This window comes from Pinus tabuliformis, chromosome 1_2 (assembly GCF_031772625.1).
Source record: "Pinus tabuliformis cultivar Carrire ecotype Pingquan chromosome 1_2, CPIR1, whole genome shotgun sequence".
Taxonomy (NCBI): Eukaryota; Viridiplantae; Streptophyta; class Pinopsida; order Pinales; family Pinaceae; genus Pinus; species Pinus tabuliformis.
The window spans coordinates 1,074,041,502-1,074,053,866 of NC_142298.1; the positions used below are offsets into that span (position 1 = coordinate 1,074,041,502).

At 45.7% G+C, this 12,365-nt stretch overlaps 2 protein-coding genes across 2 annotated transcripts; both read left to right on the top strand.

Annotated features, from left to right (window-relative positions):
- Window positions 1–320: 320 nt before the first annotated feature.
- Window positions 321–2,996, top strand: LOC149209850 (uncharacterized). The gene is made up of 2 exons (XM_089398769.1): window positions 321–1,649; window positions 2,478–2,996. Exons 1-2 carry the CDS (start codon window positions 321–323, stop codon window positions 2,994–2,996), a joined length of 1,848 nt encoding a protein of 615 aa, XP_089254895.1.
- A 42-nt stretch (window positions 2,997–3,038) lies between these two features.
- LOC149209851 (uncharacterized) lies at window positions 3,039–3,989 on the top strand. Its single transcript, XM_089398770.1, has one exon. The coding sequence runs from the start codon at window positions 3,039–3,041 to the stop codon at window positions 3,987–3,989; it is 951 nt and encodes a 316-aa protein (XP_089254896.1).
- Window positions 3,990–12,365: the final 8,376 nt, after the last annotated feature.

Below are 12,365 nucleotides of genomic sequence, written 5' to 3' on the forward strand. Positions count from 1 at the left end.
CCCGCATATGCATCTGCTTCACTACATTGCCCCATCCCCCCCCCTCCCCCTGCGAGTCGCCTTGTCCACCATCTCTCCCCCCGATGGCGACCGTTCCAGGAACCATCTCCCCGATACTCCCTCCATCCCCGGACTAAAGCTATTGGTACTGATGCTATTGGGCTAGTCATCGATCCTTCCCCCTCTCATCAGAAGCTCTCGCGAGGCCGACCCTCGCGCCTCACTAAAGCTAGACATGCGGCTGATACAGAAGTCGCTCTTGGTCGTCAACAGACCATCTTCAGGGCCCTTAGAGCAAAAAGCCCTGTATCTCACCCGACATGAAGATCCTATCCTACAATTGCAGAGGGTTCGCTAGTACACCCAAAAAACTAGCCCTTCGGAGACTCCTCTCCCTTTCTCTTTCAGACATCATCTTTCTGCAAGAAACACTCTGCACTACAGACTCCCTCATCCCATCCCTCGAGGCCTGGCTTCCCAACTGGACCTTCCACGCCATCGATGCAACTGGAAGATCTGGGGGTCTAGCTATTGGAATCAATAACAGAGCGTTGAAAGTTATAAACACCTGGGGTGGCAGGGGGTTCATAGGCATCAATGCCTACATTCAGTCTATGGAAACAGTGCTCAAACTCATTAATGTATATGGCCCATGCTCTGAGAGAGCAACCTTCTGGCACTCTCTCTTAAATTCTGCTCTCCTACAACAGGATAACATCATCCTGGGAGGGGACTTGAAATTCACATTGGGCTTTTGTGAAACATGGGGGCATGCTGCCAAGACTGACCCATTCTCGGATACCATATCCACCCTACTGGAGGAGCACCACTGGATCGATACCCCCATGAAAAAATTGCAATACACATGGACTAACAACAGGAGTGGAGACCAGAGCCTGGCCAGAAGACTCGATAGATTCCTTATTAAAGAATCCCTCCACAACAGGATTGCTCGAATAAGACAATGGGTGGGATCTGGTGGCATATCAGACCACAGACCAATATATTTGGAATTCTCAGATATTCATAACAAGATAAAAAGCCCTTTCAAGTTTAATTCCTCCTGGCTGAAAGACCCATCCTATATACAGATGGTCACAGAATACTGGCAGAGCCACCCCATCGAGGAGGAGGCACACTTCACTGAGGGATTCATCAGGAAATTATCGGATCTCAAAAGGATCTCTAAGGTCTGGGCTCACCAAAAGAGACTCCGTGACGATCATGCCTTGCGGGAGGCTGAGGACTTCATTGCTGCTCACGAAGAAGAGGATGGAGGCATCTTTCCCACCCAGGAAAGAAAGGACTTATATATGTCACACATTCTTAAGAGATCCCAGATTCTGAAGGACAGGGAGGAAAGCTGGAGACTCCGCAGCAGATCCATTTGGCTAGCTGAGGGAGACAACAACACCCCTTTCTATCACAAATTCGCCAATGGGAGAAAGGATATCAACACTATATGGGAATTGAAGGACGAACATGATCGAATGGTCACCACCCAGAGGCACCTTTCACAGCTCGCCACTGACCACTTCAGGAACATATATAAAGCTCCCCGGGAAGCAAACATACTTGAAATTATGAGAGTGGCTGAGAAATTCCCCAGATTTGTTGACCCGGAGGAACAGGATGAACTCACAAAGGAGGTGACATTAGCTGAGCTAGAAGCAACTATCAAATGGTTCAAAAAGGATAAAAGTCCAGGCCCTGATGGTTGGACCATTGAATTCTACATTGCCTTTTTCGACATGCTGGCCAATGACCTCTTGAAAGTCATTGAACTAAGCAGACAATCGGGCAGGATCTCCATAGCCATCAAATCCACCTTCATTGCCCTCATCCCCAAATCTGATCAGCCGGTTACCTTCAATGACTTCCGTCCCATCTCTCTCTGCAAATGTCTCTATAAGATTATTGCAAAGATTATCGCCAATCGTCTGAAGCCTATATTATCCCGACATATCTCATCTGAGCAATTTGCCTTCCTTCACCACCGACAGATTCACGAAGCTATTGCCACTGCTCAGGAACTCCTCCACTCCCTCCATACTAAAAAACTCAAGGGACTGATCCTCAAAGTCGACCTATCTAAAGCATTTGATAGAGTAAACTGGTTATATATTAGATTACTCTAGACTCACCTGGGTTTTCCTTTCCCTTTTATTAAATGGACCATGAGCTGCATTACTGAGGTTGCCTACAGTGTTCTTCTCAATGGAGAAGCCACTCCTTTCATTACTTCGGAAAGAGGTCTCAGATAGGGTTGCCCCCTCTCCCCTCTTCTTTTCCTCCTGATTATGGAAGGCTTGAGTCGACTGATCTTATCTGCCAAAGATAGACTACAGCTCTCAAGAATATGCATATCCAATGACTTCCATCTCACACACCTTCTGTTTGTGGACGACATACTCATCTTCCTCAATGGTGGTCTGCGTGACACCATTACACTTCACAATATCTTTCTGCTATTTCAGCTTTCTACGGGTATGTTGCTCAATGAAGGAAAATCCACAATAACGGCTGTGGGCTGTACTCTCCACGAAGCTACTTTTGCATCCCAGCGATTCCCCTTCACCTCATCTAGGCTTGCTGAGGGCATCAAGTACTTGGGGTACAGGCTAAAACCCCTCGGATACAAGATTGCAGATTGGACTTGGCTGCTTGCAAAAGTGGAAAAGAGACTCCATATCTGGTATCATAAATACCTCTCTAGAGCTGGGTGCCTCACTCTCATTAAAGCAGTCATCGAAGCCATGCTAGTATACTGGATGACACTGGCCTGGATCCCCCGTGGAGTACTTAACAGACTACAGAGCATATGCACCAGATTCTTATGGAATGGTCAGCATGGGAGAATTTTTGCATGGGTGAAATGGGATACCATTGCCAGACCTAAGCGATGGGGTGGGTGGGGCATTAAGCGCCTCGATCTATTCGCAAAAGCCCTTGCTGCAAAACTGGGCTGGCTACTTCTCACATCAGACAACCTCTAGTCTCGGGTGGCACAAACCAAGTATATCAGACCCCTCCATCTCATGGACTGGTTCCGACAACATCACCGCGCTGGCCCCAACATCTCAAATATATGGAAGGCCGTTTTACTCTCTCTGCCACTTCTCAGGGATGGTATCACTTGGCGCATTAAGAGTGGCCTGAACGTGAGAATTGGAATTGACCCCTGGGTCGGATGCGGTAACCATCACAGACTCTCTGATGACCTTATCAGACACCTACACGACAGGGGAATTACCCACATTAACCATATTGGGGACAATGCTAATACTGGTTTCCTATATCAGGCCTGGCACACACCGGAGGCCTTGGACATTCCGATACAGTGGCAACCTGAATGGAACGCATTCACAGAGGCCCTCACTCAGGCCAACATCAGATTAACGGAAGGGCCCGATGAACTCATTTGGGCCATCGCTAAACACGGACACTATACTCCTAAAGAGGGATACCTGAAGCTCATGGAACCGTATAAGCCCCCGGACATCCTCCCTTGTGAGAACCTGATTTGGAAGCTTCAGGCTGCGCCCCGATGCCGCTTACTTATGTGGAATATCATTCATGACAAATTACCCACGGGATCAAATCTCCTGAAGAGATCTTTCCACGGCCCCTTCAGATGCCATTTATGCTGCTGTGAAGAAGAGAGCACTGATCATCTCTTCATCCGCTGCTCAGTCACTCAAACGTTCTGGCACATCATATCTGCTCATATACCCGATCACAAGGATTGGATTGGCACCACCTGCAATGAAGCCTGGAGCACCTGGACCAGAGACCATGCGAGCATAATCACAAATTTACCCCTACTCGTCTGCTGGGCCATTTGGATTGCGCGTAATTGCATCATCTTCGATAATCGTCCCCCAAACTGGCCATCCATCCTGAGTCACACCATTGCTGATTACAACTTACTTCCTTCGACTGAGAAGCACAGACCTACCCGAGTTATTGCTCCCCCCATCATCGATTGATCAAAGCCTTGGGCCTTCTTCGATGGATCTGCCCAGGACAACAGATGCGATGGGGGTGCTATCTTATACCTGAACGATTCCAACTGCTTCAAGATTCAAATCAAATACCATATGGGCACAAATAACTTCTCTGAACTCAGCACAGCCAAACATATTATATATTTTGCGATACAAAAACAGTGCAGACATCTTCAACTATTTGGCGACTCACAGATTGTTTGCAATTGGATAAATTCTACAGCTCATTGCTATACTTTTTCTTTGAGAAATATCCTTGACAAAGCCAAAAGACTGATCACTTCTTTTGATTCTTTTGACTGTCGTCACATCTACAGGGTGCAGAACGAAGAAGCGGACAAACTGTCAAAAGAAGCAGCGAACAACCATCTAGAGCAATGGCAGATACATGAACAGATTGATGGATCCATCCATCAGTATTACCACCGGCCCTATATAGATCATCACATGAATGTGTCACCAACCCATTCATAACATTTGACATGTTTTGGTTATCTTTTTTTTGAAATATGGTTACATATGCTACTGTTTATCATGACTGTTACAGTGCTCCCTGCGTGGAGTAAGTTATTTTGGTATTTAAAATTCTGTATATATATCATAGTGACTCCCTGCGAGGAGATCTAGAACACACAGGTAAATTTTGATGAACTCTGGCTGGCCAAAGGCCACATATGGATATGCAACATGCATCTGCAAAATGTAATTTCTCCCTTTTTAATAGAAATTACGACTTTTTCCTAATGGGAAAAAAAATTAATTATAATAAATAATAAAACCAACTTGAATCCATCATAATTCCAACTACCAACTACTTAAGAGGGACCAAATATTTTGAGATGCAAATCTCTTTTAGAGTGAAAGGACATTTGATCCCTCTTAGCACTTGATAGATATAGAGTTAAGATGGATCTAAGATGATATAAAAGTATTTCATGCTTTTCATGACAAATTTCTGATTATAGAAAAAACCTAACCATTCACCATTCAAAAGAAAATTCTAAAACCATCTTTAAGGTGAAATATTAGTTAAATCATCACTAAAAACTATGAGAATATCAATTCCATGACTTATGAAAACAATAAGTAATTAGTCCCTTCAGGGACTTATTAATTTCCTAAGTGCCTTCTTACCTCTCGAGGATATTTTTGAGAGTTTAATTGGATTCCACGCATGTTTCCTTGTACACACAAGAAAATGTACATTAAAAAAATAAAGCTCAAAGGTTTGTTCTTGGAGACTTTAATTGGAATCCAAGCACTTTTCCTTGTAAACATGAGAAAATGTACATTGAGAAAATAAAACTCGAAGGTTTGTTCTTATATCATAGAATAGTGGCTCGGGAATGGAGTTTGTTAACATATATTCACCTTTTAACCATTTCAAAATTTCATTACTTAAATATAAAGTGAAGCATATAAAAATAATATTAAGGATGGAGGGAGAAGTCAAAGTGGAAAATGGTAAGATGAAGATAGGTACAAAATTTAAAAGAAGAGAAAGTGAGCGACTGGTGAGCTCCAGTATTGTAGCAATAATGCTACAACTCATGGGGCTTCCTGTCTCTCATTTTATCAACCCGGTAGTTCGTACAAACTTGGAAGCGACGGTGCTATATGCACAAGTACTAGCTCTTGTCGCAGCTGTCACTTGGTCAGCTGGCACAAGTCCGCTAGGGCTCAAGCCAACTTCTATAGGCTCTCAGAAGAAGCTTGCTAATTGATGGACGAAAGCTAATCTCAAAGGAAAGATACTCTACTTGACAAAAATGAACTGAAAGCAAATCAAAGCATGTAAACCTAGGAAACCCTAATTTAACTAGTCTGACCTCTACAATGCATGGAATGTAAATGCAACTTCTACCAATGCTGTCACTACCTCTGATAAATGAAAATGCATCGTTCTAAACTACTTGCATCATGAAAGTTATGTTTTTGTATTTTCTTTTAAGTGTGTGGGATGATGGTGATCTTGAGCTAACTAGGGTTTGGTGGTGCAGATGGGATGGAGAAGGAAGGAAAGCGTGGGATAGGTTGGGGAGGCTAGGAGAGGTCCCTAGGGATCCTTAGCACCCATCCACAGAGGTTCCTCGCATTCAGATGCTCAGCAACCGAGAGAGTGGCCTCCTACAGGATGGCTGTGGAGAATCCTACAGGATACTCTGTTTTCTACAGGATGTCTATAAATGGCTACAGGATGATCTACCGTGAGTGTTTGGAGTGATGGAGGGATGATGAAATGGTAGAGGGAGATGTGTAAGGTAGGGATGAGGCTGGTGATGGCTCTAGAAGTGGAAGATTAGGATGGGAAGTGAGTGTAGGGAGGAGGATGGAAGGTGAAGGGCTATGTCAACAAAAGGCTAGAGAATGGAAATACGTGAGGAATGAAAGACTTTGTGAGGTAACAGAGTGGAGCAGGGGTCAAAGAGATGTCTGCATGCGTGATCAAGATGGAGGACAAAGTGATGGAACGAGAGAGAGCAGTGTAAGTGAAACAAATGCTTATGACTGTCACTTAACCAAAAATGCATCAACCTAAACTACTTGTTCTTGTAAATTCAATGAGCAACAATCTAAACGTGAAAGAGAACGTGCATGAAGCTATGGTAAGGAAGTGTGGTGCAAGTGTGAATCATGTAGAAGCATCTAACTTAACGTGACTGTGTTGGCAGCAATCATGGAATAAAGAAATGCGTATTTTTGGTGGTTAATCATGGACTTCACTCCAATCCCAGATGAGACGGCAGTGAGCCTTAACAACCTTTTTGTTGGAGCTCCAATCGATTATATCTATCCTCTGCTACACTAAGCAAATGGAAACATATTCACTATAAGCAATCTCCTATCTAACTCATGAAAAAGACCAACTCAACAACCTGTAATTCGAATTGCATGTGTAAATGGAAAGCTCACAGTGCTGAAATGAAATGGAAACAACACTACAGCAGAGGGGATCTATGGCTCTCAGGTTGGGCCCTAACCTGAGAGCTATAGTCTCCTTAGGAAAAACTCAGAACTAGATCACAAACTGCCTTCTTTATTCATAACTGATATCATGCCAAATTGGCTTACAAAAAGGAACGAAAACTGAACTGTGCTCCAAAATTACAATAGCAATACGAGAGTTTCAACAACCTATCTAAGGCTAAAGCCTTCATACTTATACAAAAACGATGATCCAACAAGTGTCCTACATTTTAGGAGCTCGGCTGTCCAACTAGAGTTTAACTGCTGATCCTGTAGGATGGTCATAACTGCTGTTCCTGTAGAGCAGTTTATAACTGCTGTTCCTGTAGAACAGCTGGCCGTTTTTTAAGCTCGGAGGGGAGATGGATTAGAGCTCAGAGTTCTTGATGGGAATCACGAGGGATGTCCCTAGAACCGTGGACATCCTCTCCCAAAACCCGCAGTGCCACCTCATTGTCTCCTTAACTCCTTTTTCGTTGTCTTTTGCTCCCTTTTAATGCCAAAACCTGGAATCAAAATGCATCAGTCACGTAGAGAGAGTGCCTACCCTTCTTCCTACAAACAACATGAATAAACTAAGAAATGCATGCATAAGCAATAAAAAATGAATGGTTTGAGCAAGTAGGATAGGCCAAAATGAGCCCAAATTGTACCAAAATTGGGGCTCATCATCACCCCCCAGCTGAACCATTTGCTCATCCTTGAGCAACCTTGCTCCTGCTCCTTGTCCTTGGCCGAGGATTCGGGACCGGAACAGGCTCTTTCTTTTCTGGTTTTGATGGCCCTGCCTTCTCTGCCCCTGGTGGTGATGAAGGTGATGCTTCCTTCCCCTTTTCCATTTCCTTGAGTCGGGCTTCGGAAGGCGACTGGCCTATCTTTCGAGTCCAGGAGGTTATTTTTGGGCTCCCCTTTTCTGGGGTGGCTGATGTTTTAGAGGGGGTCTTTGGACTGGGTGAAGTAGGGACATCCCCTGAAGTGGTTTGGCTGCTGGGTGGAGGCTGTGGCTTGTCCGTGGTCATCCTCTTGCTCCTCCTGACTTCAGGTGGTAGAGGGGTCTCCCTCTCCCTTTTCTCTTTCGGTTTTGGAGGTGTGCTGAGGGCAGCCAGTGCCACTGCTACCTCCTTCTCAAGAATGCCAGCCTTCTCTTTCTTGCGATTTGCTCTCTCGGAGCTCCTTGTAGAGGGCCTCTCCTTTTTAGATTTCGGGCTTCCTGTGGAAGACCCTGCTTTGCCTGCTTCCAGGCTTCCTGTAGAAGACTCTTTCTTTGTCTTCGGACTCTCTATAGGAGGCTGTTTCTCAATGACCTTCGGGCCTCTTGTAGAAGCCCCTCTTTCCAATCTCGGGCTTCTTGTAGAAGCCCCTGTCTCTGTCTTTGGGCTTCCTGTAGAAGCATGTGGTTGCACTTTCGGGCTTCCTGTAGAAGCCTCTTTCTCCATTTTTGGGCCTCCTGTAGAAGCCTGTCCTCCAATGATTTTCGGGCTTCCTGTAGAAGCCTTGGTTGTTGCTCTTGGGCTTCCTGTAGAAGCCTGCTCCTTACTGATCTTTGGGCTTCCTGTAGAAGCCTTTGTCTTTGTTTTCGGGCTTCCTGTAGAAGCCTGTTTTTGTGTTTTCGGGCTTCCTGTAGAAGCTTGTGCTTGCGTTCCTGTAGATGCAACTTCTGCCACCTTTTCTTTCTTGGCTGCATGGATTTTTCTTTTGGCTTTGCCTGCAGGAGCTGAGGAGGTGCTTGGGCTGGCAGGGACCACCTCAGTTTTGACTGCCCCGCTTTTCAACCTCTGTTCCCTTGCTGACAGGATGGGGGTGTCTTCTTTTGCTCTGTCATCCTTTCCCTCCTCCTTCTCCTTTCGTTCTTTCTTCTGTGTTGGAGTTGGGACCTTTTTGCTTTTCCCTTTCTTACTCTTGGCTACGGGCTCTTCTTCTTCACCGCTAGAGGACCCCGTTTCTTCAAGCAACATTTTTATGTCCCCTTCTCTTGTTAAGTTCCTAAATGATTCCCATGCGAGGGGGACTTTATATGAGTGGAGAGCATCCTCCACAAGCAATTTTATCAGCCCATGATGGGCTATCTGATCAGGGATTCCGTCCTTGAGCTTTGTAGAGCACTCTATCAAGGACTGCAGTAAAAAGTAAGGAATGCTCAGCCTCTGTGCTGCAGGGAGGTCAATCTGGTGTCTTAGTTCATTGAGCAGCCTGAAGTGATACGCATATATGATGCTGTAATGACCCTCATAGGTGATATATTTCATAATTTGCAAACTGACTTCGTTCCACGGTGGCAACAGGCTTGTCCTTTTCACCCCATTTTTGTCCTCTGTGAATGATTCTTCAGGCGGGAAGAACTCCTTTTTTGCCTGCTGGCTCTGCTTCCGCTCTTCTTTATCCCACGGCAGACCCATGGGCAGTTCCGTGACTCGACTTATGTGATCTGGGGTGAGTTGGAGGCTGAGGCCTCGGAAGCTTACCGTGGCCAGTGTCAGGGATTTAGGCTTCAAGGCCTACAAGAATTCCTCGGCTACTTCATCATCGTAGCCTTGTAGCTTATCACAAAAAGGCATCCATTGTGCTCTGGTGAAGAGCTCAACCACTGCCGGGTTTCTCCTTAATTTGGCGGAATCTGTGGGTTCTCGCCTGATAAACCCACCAGGCATGACGAACACAGTGGTTTTGACCAAAGGCGGTAGATACAAAGGAAATTCGGTCTTATAGACAGAGCATGCAATGAATTCACAAAACCACAGTCTAATTATACTGCTATCCTGTAGAAGCGATAGTATAGGCACGGTAATCCAATATCTTTTACGACCAGACTGTGAATAATGACCTTGCCACCTTTGAAAACCAATTGCGGAAGGAGTTTCAGGGTTACCTCTTTTCCGCCACCTTTTTTTTTACGTGAAGACTTCACCTTCCTATAGATACTGCTTCCCTGTAGATACTGCTTCCTGTAGGATTGCGTTCCTGTAGAAACTGTTCCTGTAGGAGCAGTGCGCAGACTTCGGGGGGAGCTATAGTTGGACAGCGGTCGAGAGGTGCCTTACCAGCGTTTAGGTAGCCGAGAGCTTGGCGTATCAACATGCAGAGGTAATCAGAGGAGCTACTCGAGTCTTGAGGTGAGGTTGATGGATATACACGCTTAATCGAGCCGATTAGATTTTGAATCGGCGCAGCTTGTGGCGCGAGGGGTGAGTTGTCCCCGCCGAACCGTTGGGTGACGTCACCCATCATCCGCCTGCACATTCGCTTGCTGCCGCATTCATTCCCACAGATCTGCCGCCGCCCTTTTCGGTTAAACTCGTTTCACGGTTGACAGGACTGATCTTCATGTGCGTGCTGCGTGTGTCCTTTGTTGTGGCTGCCACCTCATCATCCTACTATCCCTTTACTAGCCGATGTGGCCAGTCAACTGGCCTTACGGCTGCTCAACCATTCACCTTTATGCCATGCAAAACAAATCAAAGTAATATCCATGCGATTTGATGGAGAGAAGGATTAGAACACTTACCTGCGCGTGTCTGCATATGATTTTCAGGTTTTTGGACGACAGATCTACCTGCTGCATGTGGCTTACACAGTCCGGAGGCTCATGGTCACGGGATGCTGGCGCTGTGGTGGACGTTCTGGTTGCATGCGCCCGCGTTTTGCTTGCAGATGGCTGGGCGATGAATGGCATCCACTCCTGCAGGTTTGACTGCTACAGGATTCCCGCGGGAGCCTTGCAACAGTCTCACCTCCTTGGGTGCATGCTGCATCCTGGCGGTTCTGGCTTCTCGATCACGATCCCAGCGCTTCTGATGCATAACGTGGATGTGGTATGGCTCTCGGTGCTTGGTTTTTCTTTGACAGATGTTTTTTCACGAGAACTCATTGCTTTGTTGTGCTGCTGCAAGGATCTTGGTTGCATGGCGACGAGGATGGTGGAGCAAGATAATAGTAATGTTCAGGGGTGCCATCAGTGGCATGCATGCAGTCAATCCATTCCTCAGTCACTAGATCTTCATTTAAAACACATTTCGGCCGTCGCAACCTTCTATAGGAAGTTTCCTGTATAACACAGAGCTTCCTGTAAAAATTTTGCACTTTCCTGTAGAAGATCCGCGTCTTCCTGTAGGAAGACTGTCTGTTCCTGTAGAAAACTGTATCTTCCTGTAGAAGATCCAAATCATGATGAAAATTGCACATACCTTGAAAAACATTGTTATTCTTGGAGGAGGTGTTGATGACATCCTTTGATAGCATGATGAAGGCCCCTGGCTTGGAGTGGAGGGGCTTCTTCTCCTCCATAGAACATCTGCATGCAAAACTTTTATTGTGCTTATTGTTTTTTTCTTTTTTTTTCTCTTTTTTTTTTTTTGAAAAGATAGCAGGGGCGCCCCAAAGAGGTTTTCACCCTTGCTACCTGCCCTGAGCGCCTCAGAGAGGTTTTCACTCAAGGATCTTTTTTTAAAACTTTCTCCTTTTTTTTGAAAGACAATAGGAGCGCCTCAATGAGGTTTTCACCCCTACTGCCTGCCTTGGGCGCCTCAGAGAGGTTTTCACCCAAGGATCTTTATTATTTTTTATTTTTCTCTTTTTTCTTTTTTCTCTTTTTCTCTTCAGGGTATGCCCAAAATGGAGGCAGAACCCTTCTCTATGACCAAAACAGATTTCTCCATAGTGTTGATAAACTCTTGTCTTGAGGGAGGCTTCCTGTAGATCTTCAATCGGTGCCCATTGACAAGCATGGGAATGGCTTCCTCATCAATGGTTCGAATGAGGACAGATCCATTGTCATGGCACTGCTCCACTACATATGGTCCTAGCCATCTGGTTCTCAACTTCCCCTTGAAATCTTTGAATCTGGAGTCATACAACAAAGCCCAATCTCCCGGTTGAACACTTCTGAGTGAAGGAGGGCCTGCATGTGGTGCTCATCCAGTCCATTCAGCTGCAACAACCTTTCTTGCTGTGCATGGCTGAGATCTAAGTCCAGCTGAGTTGCCATCCTCAAAGTGTTATACTCAAACTCAATGGACAACAAAGCTTTCTTCCCATAGACCAGCTCATAAGGTGTGAAGCCGGTGGTGGTCTTCCAAGTGGTGTTGTAAGCCCAGGTGGCTTCAACCAGGCGATCTGCCCAGTCCTTTCTGCTGCTGCTCACCACTTTGGTCAAGATCCCCTCTAATGCTCTATTGGTGACCTCCACCTGCCCATTTGCTTGAGGATGATCGGGAGTGGAGGTTCTATGCTTGATCTTGTGATGAGCTAGGATATCTTCAACCAAGTGGGAGGTGAACTGGCTCCCTTGATCAGTGACCAACTCTCTTGGATAGCCAAACTTATAGAAGATGTTCTCTCTCAAGAACTCGACCACTTTTTCTTCTGTTGCTGCTTTGATGGCTTTGGTCTCTGCCC

Coding starts and splice junctions, on each gene's coding strand:
- LOC149209850 (XM_089398769.1), top strand. CDS start 321: ATGAAGATCCTATCCTACAATTGCAGAGGGTTCGCTAGTACACCCAAA. Junction 1,650..2,477: donor AGGATGAACTCACAAAGGAG/GTGACATTAGCT, acceptor CTGCTATTTCAG/CTTTCTACGGGTATGTTGCT.
- LOC149209851 (XM_089398770.1), top strand. CDS start 3,039: ATGGACTGGTTCCGACAACATCACCGCGCTGGCCCCAACATCTCAAAT.